Below are 15,488 nucleotides of genomic sequence, written 5' to 3'. Positions count from 1 at the left end.
TTGGTTAGGTCAATTCGTTCATGGTTAGGTTAAATAGGTTAGTTACGGTTGTTTAGGTTAGTTTTGCTAGGTTCAGTAAATTAGGTAATGGTAGGTATACTATTGTTAGTGTTATTAGGCTTCAGAATAAGCAGTAGGGCTTAGGAGCAGGGGGCAAATGAGTAGTTGGGTGACCAGTTCGACAAATTAATTGTTCGAGACAAGGTGCTGAATGAGTAGTTGGCCTTATGAACAGTTGAACAAATGAGACTGATCCAAAAACTATTGCCAGTTGTTTTAACCAACTGTAGACACCCAATATTTTCTGGAAGAGATTGTAAGACTTTATAAATACACACACTAATCGTGGGATAAATTTGAACGACCCATTTCTGATATCCTCTCACCAAATTAGAACGAACGATTATTTCTTTCTTTAGATGTGTTTGCTGTTACACATATAACATAAATATAAAGATGTCCTTTTTCCTATAACATGCTGTTACTGTTGATATAGAGTTCAAAGTCTTCCTTAATTTTTCAAACACTAAACCGTTAGTATTAATGCAACCTAGTAAGACTGGTGATCCCTGGGACGTTTTAGATGTTGATCTGAAAGGCCCTTCCCTAGAAGTCGAAAAGGCCATACATATATTTTGATGGTCATGGATTACATTACTAAATGGGGGGAGGTATTTCCTTCGAGGCATCCAACCGCTAAGCTTATTGTCGATAGGTTAGTCCAAGGGTTGTATTAAGCAATAATGGAAGCCAGTAGTACGTTAGAAACATTAGAAGTTAAGCAACGGTTTATTGCCATATACCACCCACAATCCAATCAGTCAGAACGTGTAATTAGAAACTTGGCCTTTATGATTTTAACATATGTTAAAGAACATCATGATCTTTGCGATGCTCATCTCCAACAGTTCGCCATGGCTATGCGCTCCGCGATCCATGAAATTTTAAATCAGTGATTAATTTTTTATCGTTTGTCAAAAACTATTTTACTGTCAGTCAGGGAAACAATTCCTGTAATTTTTTTAAAAAACTGACGGCATTGCAATATTTGCTGCTTAAAGTGGTTTGGAATGCAATTTTCTTTGAAGAGAGCCTTTTCAATATAGATACTGCCATTCTTTGCTAATATATGCAAAATAGTAGCTATTTCAGCATAATTAAGATAGTAAGCAGTCCTCTTTGTTCTTCGGGTATGTCTTGACATTCAATACTTCCATCAGCTCTTATTAAATAAATAACAGTACCTCCAACAGGTTCTAAAATATCATCTATGTATCTTGGATCAGTTATGCCTCCAGTGTTGAAGTGACAAAAATTCCAATGACCCAAGGTTTGAAATAAAAATCTGTCATCCATGATAATAATTCCTGAAGTTTTGCCCTCGTAATAAGGATTAAGTGTATTTCCAAGCCATTTCCACGATTTTACATTCATTTTGTAGTTTAGCTTCAAATAATGGTTTAATGAGACGATAAAAGCTGCTGGTGCCTCACATCAATGAAAAGAGTAAAAAAATTATCCAGCGTTTAAGCTACTGGAGACTAGAGGGAAATTACAGAAAATTTCATAGAATTTGTACTACAGACTTGGGGCTCTTAAAGCTTGTATTGCACCACTGGTTATGTGAGTGAAGGATTTCTGCTCTTGCCATTCAGATGGTTCTTTATCACTCAAACAATCTTTGTAAACTTACAAGCTGCCACAATTCATCTTTATACCAGTCATGCAAGGGAGGAAGTTTGTCAGGTTCTCTGGAATCCTTTACAAAGTCAAATTTCTGGTTAAACATCAACTCCGCTTTATCTTCAGATTTTCACTGAAATGTAACTGTTAGTGAAAGCTCTTCTACGTTGAAAAGCTGTTTTTGCACTTGAAACTGGTTCATTCCTACGATAGAGGCCAATGTGGTTGAAATGGCTTGAAACTTAGAACCCGACACTCCTTGATTCGCCGATTTGTTGTCCATGGAATTGGTTGACTGAGAGAGTCTATTAGCGGTTCGTTGAAATATTCGATGCAAAAAAAAAATTATTTAAACACGTGACGGTCAATAGGTTAGCATTTCTAACAATAACAATTTCTGGTTGAGCACATTGCGTCACTAGGAGCACATGGTTGCTTCAATCCTTCCAAACAAGCGAAAGCCGTGTCCATACTGAAAGGCCACAACTTGTCTATATTCGGTAGTTAAAGGTTTTCTACACAAATTACAGATCATCTGGTGTTGTTAGATACTCGAGAACCTGCTTGAATAACATCCCATTCACGATAATAGCATGGTCCCGTTTGGCTAGGAATGTGAAGAGCGCTCCAACAGCCGAAGGCTAATGAAAAAATATTTGTATTACTGGCAATTATGAAAATATTTCGTTTTATCACGACATAAATACCAAAAAGGCTTCACTGACAACCATGATTTGCAACAACATGTCAACTAAGCGTTGCTTCATAGCAGTTCCAGACTCGGTGTTGAATTGATGTTCTTCAAAAGCCTTGCAAACATTTTATTGTATACAATATAAAATGTTGCAAATAGAAAGATAAACAAAATTAAAAAAGGAGTTACAATAACCAGAACATTAGAGATGGAGGAATCCCCATTATTGGTATCTACTGGTGTTTCAAACCATGGTATTGGAGAATAGCTTGATAAGGGACAACTCACTGAACCCTTGACTGTTATAAACAAAACAAAAAATATTATTCAAGAATATAATGGACATAACACAGTACACACACCATCTTTAAAGTAATTGAGCGTTCCTCTTTTGATCTCGAATCATTTGATCCTTTGTATCCATCCTCTGTAATAGTTGATTTTTTTTTCATCCTTGAGAAAGCCGAAGATTGAACTAATTAGAAAGATGGAACTTCCTTTTATCAAATTGTCATTTGTAATGTCAGTAGTCAAGCTTGAAGGTTGAAAAGAAATTACCGCAATCAATCACATCCTGAGTTTTTGTTAGTTGCGTAATTAATTGCTAGTGATGCAACAATTCAAAGATTGAAGGCCATAACAATAGGTTGCAAGTGTACCTCTAAAGTTTCAACAACCTAAATGTGCTACTTTTAGTCAAACTGTCAGACAGAGAGTGTACTGGTCGGTTTCCAATGCCACTTAAATTATTATCTAAGGAAGATACTTAATGATTAGAATAATAATACCTCCATTAAAATGATATCCATGTCATTACCAAATGGGAAAAGATTTCTTCCACTCAATCCATTGGCCAGTTTAACCTTACTGGCTGGTGAATACTTGGTCATAGAATCTTTAGTTAACGTTCTTTTCACTTCAAGTGATGCTGAACTCCCTTCATTACCATTGCCAAGTTACAAAAAGATAATAAATTAGTTCTATATACTCTATACTCAATTATTTCGGAAGAAATACCTGTCAAATTGGCACACACAGGAATTACAATTCCAACTAAAGTTGGAACAGCGTTCCAAACAAGACTTTTTTTAGAGTCATTCATGAAACAGGTAGTTTCAAAATGATTGGCACACACAGTATATGACTTATTTAACACGACATAACTTTTCTCTTTTAAGTCACTACGACCAGAGTTGGCCACCCAAAACTTAGATCTATAAATTAAAGCAGCTACTTTAGTTTTTGGTTGAATAGAGCAATTTATTATCTCAACAAATAACAAGCTTACCTTTGTTCATCTTTAGGAAATTTAAAAAATGACAAAGATTCCCTATTGTTCCTGGCGTTTTTACAACTTATAAAAGCGCAAAAAGAGCTACTGCTATAGGGTTCTAAAAAGTTCTTAGCCATTGATTATTTTAAGTTTTAATTTCAAACTTAACAAAAAAAATTATTTTGGAGCTTAGCAAAAGAAAACCGTTGAAGTTGAAGAATTTTGAATCATGAAGAGCTAAGTAACTGACAACCAATTTCTTTTTTTAAATGAATATTTCTTTGCCTCAATACTTGATGGCGCTGATGCTTGAAAAAAGCCATCAACTTATACTCCATAGACCACGCCAGTCTATGTAAGCGTAGCTTTATATAGTCTTTGGTTCAAGCATTGGAAATCCAAATACTGTACAATTACATGCGAAAGTAAATAAATTATCTATGAATATGCTTAATGTAATACCAGCTTTTGATTCTTATTTTTTTTAAACATTATTTTAATAGGTAACTTTTGTTAACATAAAATACAATAAACGCGAATTCTAATTCTTCAGCTACACCCTTACCTGACATAACCCCTATTACTTCATTGTATGTGTATACTAACCATTTTATCATCGTAAACTGCGAATAAAACTTTAAACGTGTTTCTAATTCAGAAATTGAACATTGCCTAACTCCCGAAAGGTCTCGCTACACGATAGATCTTGATGTTTCTTCTGGACTTGTTGAATTCAATCAAACATTTTACGGTGGTCATAAGAATTTCACTTGCGCTGTTTCAATTGGAACTAACAATGAAAGCTCAGAGGTACAGTATATTGCCAAGAACATTAGATTAATATCGCCTTTTCAGGGTTTGCATGTTTTTTGATTAAATTAATCATTTTTAAATTGGAATTTGTGTGATACTTTGATTCTATCAAAAATGACAATTTTAACTAATTTAATTATTAATTGGTTGTTACTTGTTATGTGTCTTACTTTGAAAGGGATTAGTTACAAGATAATTTTATCATTAATACTCTACTGAAATTCAATATTAATTTAAAGGATTTTTTAAACTAGATATAAAACTGGTACGGAATATTTTTACTATAATTCAAAGATAAAATATACTTATACATATATAATAGTCTGAGAAGTCTTTGCTACCCAAGAAGAAAAGAGCAACATCCACGAGAAATCCAGTTTATTTTTCCATGATTATTCATTATCCCCATTATTTGTTCAAGAGAACTACATTCATGTTAATCCTAAAAATGCTAAGTGAGATGCATGTACAGGGTGTTTTCATTGCTCTGACTGGGCATTTTTTTCCAGAAACTGCAAGAGATAGAGTTGCGAAAATTTCAGGGTATTATTTCTAGTGTGGGATCGCTTTAAATCCTAAATTTAACTTTTTCACGAATATATGAGCTGACGAAAAAAAAACAAGCTATCCATAAGGGCCAATAGCCTTCGCATTTTTGTACATAAATGAAATAAATGTCTGAAAGATTTAATTGAACATTTTATTCGAATAAACATAAGAAGTGAGGTTCTATGATACCTCCGTTTGCCGCGATATATGTTTGGGCACGATGAAGCATGTTTTGAAACGAGCGTCTGACCATATCAGGAGTGACAAGTTCGAAGGCTGCAATGATTCGGTTACGCAAATTGGGTTGGCAGGAACGGTCACGTTCGATTGCCTGCGAGGTCTCCGGACCTAACTCCGATGGACATTTTCTTGTGGGGGTTCATCAAGGCACAAGTTTACGTGAGGCCCGTTGAGAACATCGAAGACTTGTATCACCGAATCATTGCAGCCTTCGAACTTGTCGAACGAAATTTAAATCACCCGATTCATTAGGAAAAATTTTACAATCACCCGATTCATTAGGAAAAATATTACAATCACCCGATTCATTAGGAAAAATATTACAATCACCCGATTCATTAGGAAAAATATTACAATCACCCTGTACAATTTTATCAATTTCAATATTATGATAAGAAACACCTTGTATAAGAAAAGGGACTCAACATAGCATAGGCAGTAGCGTGTATAGCATGGCCAAGATATCATAACATAGCCAGGGCCGGATTAACACTATTGGGGTCCCTGTGCAAGGTAGAATTTGGGGCCCCTAAAAAAATTCAACTTTGGTGCTGTATGACTTTAGTCTGAGATAAATTTTACGAATGAACTTAAAAATATAATTAAATAATAATATTAAAAACAAATTGAAAACATTTATTTCGAAGATGGGGCCCCTAACCTCGGGGGGCCCTGTGCCATGGCACACTTGGCACATGCTTTAATACGGCCCTGAACATAGCGTAGTTGGATGTCGCTTGTTTCTGAATCTTGAATTGGGGTCCTGCGAAACATTTTAACAAATTTCCAAATTTTAAAAATGCCAAAAATATAAAAAATAGATAAAAGTTTACGAAAAAAATCAAAATTGATCAACTTTTGATCAATTTGAACAAAATGGGTGAAAATGAACCCAAATGGCTAAAATCGAAAAAATGTGAGAGAAAATTTAAAAAAGTTCAAACATTGAAAAAATATTTCGAAATTGTTTGAAATATATTATTTTTTAAAAATTAAAAAAATTAATATAGTTTAAAAAATTTGATCAAAAACGATTATAATTGATAGGAATTGATTGAAATAGATTATTTGTGAAATATCGGAATAATATATAAGTAAATTGGTGTATTTGAAAAAAAATATTTTGGTCAATTTGGTCAACAATGATCAAAATTCGAATGAATTCGAACTTTCGAAGGGGTTTATTATGAACCTCAGCTATTATCGATTTTTACACAGAATCCTAAGGATTTGTGTGAATTAGTCTCACGTACAGTGTAGCCGTTGCCGATGCCACCGATGCCGATGCCGCCGTGTCGCGCATAACTCTTCAACGGTTAGGGCTAGAAGAGTCAATGATATCTCGTTCGAGTGTGCATATCTCGCCATTGATAGCCTTTCATAAATTTTTGAAATCGAAGCCCAAGAAGTTGGGCATTTGCCCAATTTACCGTTTTCGGTAGTTTGGCTTTGTGAGGTAGATATTTTGTTAAAAATTAAGTCCGGTAACGTTAAAAAAATATTATTGGATAGGTTAGTATTCAGTGGAACTATCCCTTCGGTTATATCAGTAAATATTAATGTTAAGTATGGTTTTCGGGGAAATTTAAGGGACCCCAATGTTCGTGGTTTTATATTTCCACCTGAAAATCGACATAACGTTCCTTAATTTAAGTCCGATTTTCATGAAAGTTATATTTTTGAAAAGCTGTGGTTTCCATATAACCTAGAATTGCAATTACGTTGCTTAATTTTAATTCTAAGTAAGGTTTTTTGGACAGCGTATACGTACCCCCTCAACTTCAAACATTGGAAATACGCGTGGTTATAGAGACTATTCGCGAATTTCTCTCTGGCATTTTCCAAGGCCGTTCTAATATGACCCAAAGTAACAAATAAGTGTGACACTTATCGGAGGCCATTCTAATATGACCCAAAGTAACACAGAAGTGTGACACTTATTGGAGTAATATGCGATGCTTACAACGTATGACCTGAAGTAACAAATAAGTGTGACACTTATCGACGGCCGTTCTAATATGACCCAAAGTAACACAGAAGTGTGACACTTATCGGAGTAATCCGCGATGCTTACAACGTATGACCTGAAGTAATAAAGAAGTGTGACACTTATCGGAGTAATACGCGATGCTTACAACGTATGACCTGAAGTAATAAAGAAGTGTGACACTTATCGGAGTAATACGCTATGCTTACAACGTATGACCTGAAGTAACCAATAGGTGTGACACTTATCGGAGTAATACGCTATGCTTACAACGTATGACCTGAAGTAACAAATAAGTGTGACACTTATCGGAGTAATACGCTATGCTTACAACGTATGACCTGAAGTAACAAATAAGTGTGACACTTATCGGAGTAATACGCTATGCTTACAACGTATGACCTGAAGTTACAAATAAGTGTGACACTTATCGGAGTAATACGTTGTGCTTACAACGTATGACCTGAAGTAACAAATAAGTGTGACACTTATCGGAGAAATACGCTATTCTTACAACGTATGACCTGAAGTCACAAATAAATGTGATCAGAAGTAAAAAATAAGACAGACACTGATCGAAGGAATCTTCGATACTTTCAAAGTATCACTAAAAGTAACAAATAAGTGTAAATACAATTATGTGTGGCCGTGGATATATATTGCTTGTGATACCGGCGTTGCAGGTTTCTGTGAATAGCTCAAACAAACTTAACACATTAGAAGGATTGTGTTTATTCTGACCGTCGTAAGTCTTGTTTATCATCTTCCTCGGTATTATACATATATACTGTCCCAGTGTCCCCATCTGTAGGGCTAGGGTGGTCACTGTATTTGCAGTCCATACCATGGGAGCTTCTGGGTCTATTGACACATGTACCAGGCTCCTGGGGTCACTGGCCTTTGTTCATACTCGCCATTTGGTGGCCTCATGGGGAGGGTTTTATTTTACCAACTAAGCCTTAATATATCTTGACTCGTAACAAGCTATCTACTATACAGATCATTTGATTTCTTATAGTTTATAAAAAGAGGTCTTGGCTCTGAGTTTGGAAAGTATTCGTTGATATGAAGATATTCCTGTTGTATTTCAGTTTTTTTTTTCATTTTCCTTACATTATTGAATTTACGCAACTAATTAACCTGTTCATCTTGACTCATTTAAATCTATATTTATCATTTTTCAAGTTAATTTTAGGTTCTGGGCTTGAGCAAGGGTAAATAAACAAGTATCGTGAACCAAAAAATTGTTTCGGAATAAATTCCAGGTAATAAAAATCCCTAAAATGAAATAAAAAATCAGTTTAGCCGTTGAAAGAAAATATTGCACATAACACGTCTACTTCAAAACCAAACTTAAATTATAATTAATATAAAGTTACGTGGTTTTGTTTTGAAAGCGATTACACTTCATTAAAGAGATGACAACAGCCATAAGGGGCGTTTACACTTAACAATTATTAGTTGTAAACAATTTTTAATTGCGAAGTGTAATAGTTTCACAATTCATGATACCAATACACAATTATTTGTTTGCACACTATGCAATTAGTTGGGCAAGGTATTGTTTACAACTAATTAGAATCAAGTAATTTTTAAGTGTAATCGAGGCTTTACATAGTGTATTTTGATCCTTTTTAACACACAATTACCCTTAAATTTCACTTTGAGTACACTCAATAAGTATTCTAAAGCACAAAACTTATGTTTATAAGCAAATGGAAACAACACCTCTAATAACAAATTATTATAAATGTTACCAGAAATACATGAACCGAAATTATCAGCGTTATATACCTCTAATATAACACGGGAGGCAAGTTCCCCGTTTGCCCCACCTTAGTGGCCGCGTGTCATCTTCCCCTCCTCGAAAAGAGAACTTCCCCACCTCCGCGGCGAAGGTTTGAATACGCTATCTGGCGACTGCCGAGCGAAACTTTCTCGAAAATAAAAAAAAAAATAAAATATGCTGCTGGGGAAAAATTAGAAGTGGATCATGTGTCAGTGGAAGAAAGGCAAAACCAAAAACTACACTAACTTGACTACGTTAAGAATTATACACAATAAATATTTGTATTATTTTGTTAAAATAATTGTACTTGTTTTATTTGAAATATAAAACGAATAGCAACGTAAAGGTAGCCTTACTCGTAAACGAAATAATTTTTTTTCTTATTTCTACTATTTCTTTTCTCGTGGTTTATTTTAGTTTCTTCTTCTTCCGTGGCCTTCTGTTTCTTTGCTACTGCAGGCCTAAATATTTTTCTCTGAGTTTCATTTATCTTAAATAGCTCCAAGAAATAATTCTGAATATTTTCCGATTCTAATAAAACTAAGTATTTCTCTGTTCTTTCATACATAAATGGTCTGGTAAGATGAGTTTAAAAGGTGTTTAATTCTTTACTTTTTCCATTTTGGACAGCTGCTGCAGCCATGGACTAATTAATGTATACACAGGGACGGTCCGCACAACGCTACTCTCTCATAAAATCGGCGACTAAGTCTTGTTAATGCTGTTCCCTCTTTTCCTCCCCCCTTAAGCAAACGTTAGCCGAGTCAAAACGTCATCAAACGGAAAAACGATGCTGCCCTCTATCTGCAAGTCTTGGAGTCTATCGATGTTGGCGTCTGCTTATGATTTGAAAAACAAACGGTTTTTTCGTTCATTTGAATAAGGTGTATGATTTAGGAGCTTTAATTTATTTAAGTAGTTTTACAAATTAATTATGAGGAAAAAGCTGTGTGTTTACCCTTCGTGTAAAAGTGATTCGAAGTATTGTCATAAAGAACACACGAAAGATTTCTTTATACCTTTCCTGTTCATCTTTTTCTAAGCCTTGTCCAAAAAATCTTTGATTTACCATTATCGGAATCACTTAAATCCACTTTTTTAATTTTCTTTTTGTCTGGAGAAATTGAGAATAACGTCTCGAATGTATGGGCCGAAAAATTAATATCAATCAATTTAATTGTTAATATAAATGAATTCATTTACCAAACGCACGTGGAGCTTACAACATCGCCGGCAAGGCGACTGTTTTTTTTTGTTCCCTTAAACCTTTCCTCCCGTTTTCATCCCCCTTGACTCAGTTTGTCGTTAGTTCGCACAATCGCCGCTCGAGGGCACATTTAGCAATCGCTAGCCGCTAAATTTCCTATGCGGACCGTCCCTGTGTATACATTAATTAGTCCATGCTGCAGCTACCGCCTTCCACTGACCGCTATCAATAACAAAACACGGCTAAGCCTAGGTTTGCAGACCACGATTTTCTTCGATGAAATAATTTATCTTAGCCTCACTAGATGGCGGTCTAGTTACCCGTGGTGCATTCGAAGTTTTCCCTGTAGTCGCGGGAGTCGTAAAATTAACAAGGCCTCGCTATTCAACCCTCCCCTGTCGCACGGAGAAATTGCCGTCCGAGTTCATGTATTTCTGATGTTACTAGATGCACGAAAAAAAACTTTAAAACTATGGTAATTAGTAACACTTGTAGTTTAATTTGGGCCTCATACCTGCATGCATGTTGCCAAAATGATTGTAAGCCTAGGCCGGGTATGTCGCCTAGTGTTAACTGTTAAGTTATTGTCAAATTGAACAAATACCTACTAATTTTATATTTCACCCTAACTAAATAAGTGAATAAAAAGAGCATTTAAATTTTATTTACCATTCTCTTTTCTTCCAACTCGATGATTAGTCGTCTCAAGTGTCCACCGTTTATTTCAAATGCTGCTTCGCTCAGTTCGCTGAGCTCAGTTTTCTCGTCGTTAACGGTTGTTTATTCACGAGGGGTTAGTTTTCCACCATCCGCGAAACGTCAGTTAACAATTTTTTTGCCATAGTACAAAATATGCACTAGTTTCAGTACTAATAACTTTTTCGTAGGTACAAATGTGTATTTTTCTCTACGAACCTTGGGTACAAACAGGGAGTAAGGCTTACTCCCTGGTACAAATAACCAAAATCTTGGTTTTAGGGCTGATAATAAGTATTACGTATTTTATGACTTATTCATTGTAATTGAATAACAAGATTTCAAGCCAAAATGCTACGCGTTTGAATGAGATAAAGCTTAGTTGAGTTAATAACTAATGAATAATGTTGAGTTAATATCAATAAACTAACATTGTTGTTTACGTTAATGAAACGTTATTGCTACGTAATTTTGGATTTATCAAATAGGAATAGGACGCGGTCTTAACCTCAGGTTGAACAATTGTTTTGTATGGACGATACGGAAACGAGTGTAGGTGGCGAAATGGCGCTAAAGCTTTGTCGTCTGCTTCGAGGTATAAATCGTGTATCAATATTCTACTAAAACTTCTGCTTCTGCGGCTAGCAAGGTTCTTACGGCTAGACTGTATTCGCTACCGAAAACTTCAGCGTCGCTGCGCCACCTATATAAACTCGTTTCGGTAGTGAATTAGGAAATTTTACGGTCACGGTGTTAAGACTGCTACCGAAAGGGATAATTGTTTTCGGTAGCGACTCTAGTGAATAAGGGTGATTTGGGCTTTTTAATTACTTGGGAAAAATAAGCTTTCTTTGAATAATGAATATTTAAGTAGTTTTATGGTACATTTATTTACTTAATAATAACGTTCAATTAATACCAAAATTACCAACAAAATATTCTCATGCAGTTCAGTTTAAAAAAAAACGTTATAAATACGTTTTATATCTATATAGCAATATTCCTGCTGAAAGTTGGTTTTTGCAGTTATTAAATATCAACGTAGACGAATAGTTAATAATAAACTAAAAACGCTTTATCTACCAAAAAACCAAAACTCAACCATGAAGCAACGTTCACTTTACTACCCGGGTAGTAATTTAATTTCCAATTATTACTTCACGCTTGGAGCCAAATCTGTACTCCAGCATAGTATGATATAGGGTTTTTCCTCAATCATCTTTGGCTCGGAGGAACATCTGATAGTAATAGATCTGATGCTCCTACAGACTTTTTAAGGTAAAAGTTACTCAACAGCGCTCCTAGTGGCAACAACTTTAAATTCACTATTTATGCCTTTAATGCTAACCATAAGTAATATATTACCATAAGTATGACACAAACGATAACCGTTAATAACAGTTAGTGGCAGAACTATTGGGTAGTCAGATGTTTCGTAGGACAAATTATTGTTAAGTTAATAAACTTTACTAGTCAATTTTAAATTTGTAATTCAATCATTCATCATTGTTTTGACAAAGTAAGCGTTGTATTTATTTGTGAAAGCATGTCAAGTATGTTATTTATGCGCTAAAAATATAAAAAATGCTATGTACATATAGATTACGAAAGAATACGAAATTTAAAAAGACTGATATTATGTTACGTAAAATCTGTATTTAGCACTTTTAAACATTCTCCAGAATTATGTTAAATATATCAACTCATTTCACTGGAATCATTTCACGCGTAGAGCCGGAAATTCGGGTATAATAGTCCTTCGATAAATTAACAATAAATTTTTAATTTGTTATCAATATTTAAAATTAATTACGTTTATGCGCCGAGATGCATCACAATTTCTTCAGATCAAATAATTATCGTAATTAGAAAGTTTTATTTTATAATTGAATTTTCCATAAAAATTAGTCTCGAATGTTGATGATCAGTCAAAAATAAGAAACTATGATTACCATATACTTTTGGAAAGTGCATATTGACCATATTTTTTTCTTCTCGTATCACTCGTCTTCTGGAAAAAGTCCAATCGGAACCGTAGAGAGGCTTAAACGGCTCACGCTTAAGGCATTGATCGTCGTCAGACGTGGTGAACGGAAAATCCGGGTTCTTGATTATTCGTATTAGCCGAATTGTTTGGATGTTGGGAATTTGTCGAAAAACTTACATCTTGGCGATGTGGTAACGAAATCTCGGGGTCTAAATACTTAAACAAAGAAACCATTTGATGTTCTTGCTGGCCCGAAGTCGGCAGATTTAGTTCATCTTGGCCCAGTTGGCTCTCTTGTTTCGGGTTATTACGCTCGAAAATTTGCTGGTGCTCAGACGGTAAGTGCATTTGACTTTGAAAGTGAGGAAGGTCAATCGGATCTCGCGTGAAAGGCAAATTTCCAACGCCGTAGGGAATCGTAGGATACTCCGAGTGATCTATGTCGGCCGACACGCTGTCCGTTAACGTGGATTCGGTGATGGTAACTCTTTTTGCAAGTTTCTTAAATTTAATCCTCGTAAAAGTTATTCCCACGCAAGCCACGATCAGCAAACATCCTCCAAGAACCATGAAAATGGGCGCGAGGACTCTCAAAGGATTTAGCGGAACCGGATTCAACCACGTCTGGTCGTAACTGGTGGCGTTGGTCTGTATGATGGCTCCCATGCAGATTAAGAAGATCCCTGATGGGATTCCGGCTGCCGAAAGACGGCCAAATTGGAGCACACGCGCTTGGGAGGTTCCTGGTGCCGGAAGAAAATGAATGGGTCCTACGCAGGTGTCGCTCGGTGGAGGCATAGGTGCCGTGAGCTGTACCTCCTGACGCCGAAAATTGGCCCATCGAGGATTTGAAGAGTGAATTTGGTTAGGAAGAAAAACGGGGTTTTTGGGTGAATCATCATCTTCGTTTTTGACCGCGTGAATTTCCATCCTTATTAATTCCGTGAATTCCTTCGATTTCACTCCGTTTACTGTCCAGGTTTCCCCTTTTTTGACAACGCACGCTGACACTTATCCTTTGATGAAGAATATACATAAATTCGATAGTTTTAACTTATATATAAGCCAATTTGTTAATTAATATACGCGTCATTGCGAAATACGTCAAGCGTCAATTCTTGGTAAGGGTATACGCTAACATCCGGGTAGTAGCTCTCTCCGTATTCGACTGTGAGATATAGATTTTAAAGTACATTGACGAGTGAAAGTGACTTCGAATGCGTCATCACGCTAAAAAATGGTTTTGCATTTGTCAGCAAATTTTGTACTAACCTTGACTTTGCTAGAAGTAAAGGATGATAAAATTAGCGAATAAGTAGATAAGTCCATTATGAAAAGGGATAATAAAGCTAAACCCTAAACAAATTTGAAGAAATTTAAAAACTTACTAATAGCTTGTACCGATAGGTCTTCGAGCAAACATAAAGACGAGAAACTCGGACCAAATAGATCTTCGAGTGAAAAACTAAATTAAATTAAATAAAATAGCCAGAAATTCCAAAGGTACACCGGTTTCGTCCTATTTGGGACTCGTCAGTACCGCGCGGGAAATCTGGCTCGCGACTATAACACCGAATAGAGAAACTAAGCCTAAATATTAAAAATTTCAAAACGAGTTGCATAGCAACGGAGAGCCGAATAGGGGGAGAGTGGTGGAGATTAGTATATACGCAATGTTAATTAAAAGGAACCACCTATGGACTGCATTGTAATTTGTAAAGGATGATAAAATTAGCCAATAAGTAGATTAGTCCATTATGAAAAGGGATAATAAAGCTAAACCCTAAACAAATTTGAAGAAATTTAAAAACTTACTAATAGCTCGTACTGCTACTTACAAAGTGGCAGTGTTAATATAACAATTGTATAATTTCCGAAATATTTTAATTCCAAGGACCAATTTCATATTTCGAAAGTTGGAAGTAATTTGAATAATAAAATTAATAATAAACGTAAAAATAAGGAACTCCGATGTCTGTATACATATAGCGGTTTTCAAAACCATAATTGTCATTACGGTTCTCATCTATAAATCGGTTTAAGTTCGTGTACTTTCATTGGATTTAAGGAAAAAGTGATACCTGGGATATTTAGTACGAGGAAAAATCTTCATAAAATATTGGAAAAATATCCAATTGTATGGGGCGCCAAACCGGAAAAAACTAAACATGATAGTTCTAGATATATTTCAGTTCTCTAGGAATATTTCAAGCGTTCTAGACCCATTTCAGTTTTCTAGACCCATTTCAGATTTCTAGACACATTTCAGTTTTCTAGACCCATTTCAGTTTTCTAGACACATTTCAGTTTTCTACACCCATTTCAGTTTTCTAGACCCATTTCAGTTATCTAGACCCATTTCAGTTTTCTTGACACATTTCAGTTTTCTACACCCATTTCAGTTTTCTAGACCCATTTCAGTTTTCTAGACCCATTTCAGTTTTCTAGACCAATTTCAGTTTTCTAGACACATTTCAGTTTTCTAGACACATTGCAGTTTTCTAGACACATTTCAGTTTTCTAGACACATCACAGTTTTCTAGACCCATTTCAGTTTTCTAGACCCATTT

At 35.4% G+C, this 15,488-nt stretch overlaps 1 protein-coding gene across 1 annotated transcript; it reads right to left on the bottom strand.

Annotated features, from left to right (window-relative positions):
- Positions 1–2,044: 2,044 nt before the first annotated feature.
- Positions 2,045–2,890, bottom strand: LOC149925047 (vacuolar protein sorting-associated protein 8 homolog). The gene is made up of 4 exons (XM_090161393.1): positions 2,740–2,890; positions 2,567–2,676; positions 2,391–2,492; positions 2,045–2,324 (listed from the first exon to the last, which is right to left on the bottom strand). Exons 3-4 carry the CDS (start codon positions 2,448–2,450, stop codon positions 2,208–2,210), a joined length of 177 nt encoding a protein of 58 aa, XP_090017519.1. The 5' UTR covers positions 2,451–2,492; positions 2,567–2,676; positions 2,740–2,890; the 3' UTR covers positions 2,045–2,207.
- Positions 2,891–15,488: the final 12,598 nt, after the last annotated feature.

This window comes from Leiobunum rupestre, chromosome 10 (genome assembly GCF_980474605.1).
Source record: "Leiobunum rupestre chromosome 10, qqLeiRupe1.1.hap1, whole genome shotgun sequence".
Lineage (NCBI taxonomy): Eukaryota > Metazoa > Arthropoda > Arachnida > Opiliones > Sclerosomatidae > Leiobunum > Leiobunum rupestre.
The sequence above is the reverse complement of the archived record's forward strand: the minus strand, read 5'-3'. Positions and strand labels throughout refer to the sequence as shown.

Excerpts from the sequence above, each read along its gene's own strand:
- LOC149925047 (XM_090161393.1), bottom strand. The coding sequence starts at position 2,450 with ATGAAGCAACGCTTAGTTGACATGTTGTTGCAAATCATGGTTGTCAGT. Across the intron at positions 2,325-2,390 it reads TTGTCAGTGAAGCCTTTTTG|CCTTCGGCTGTTGGAGCGCT; the intron begins GTATTTATGTCG and ends TTTTTTCATTAG.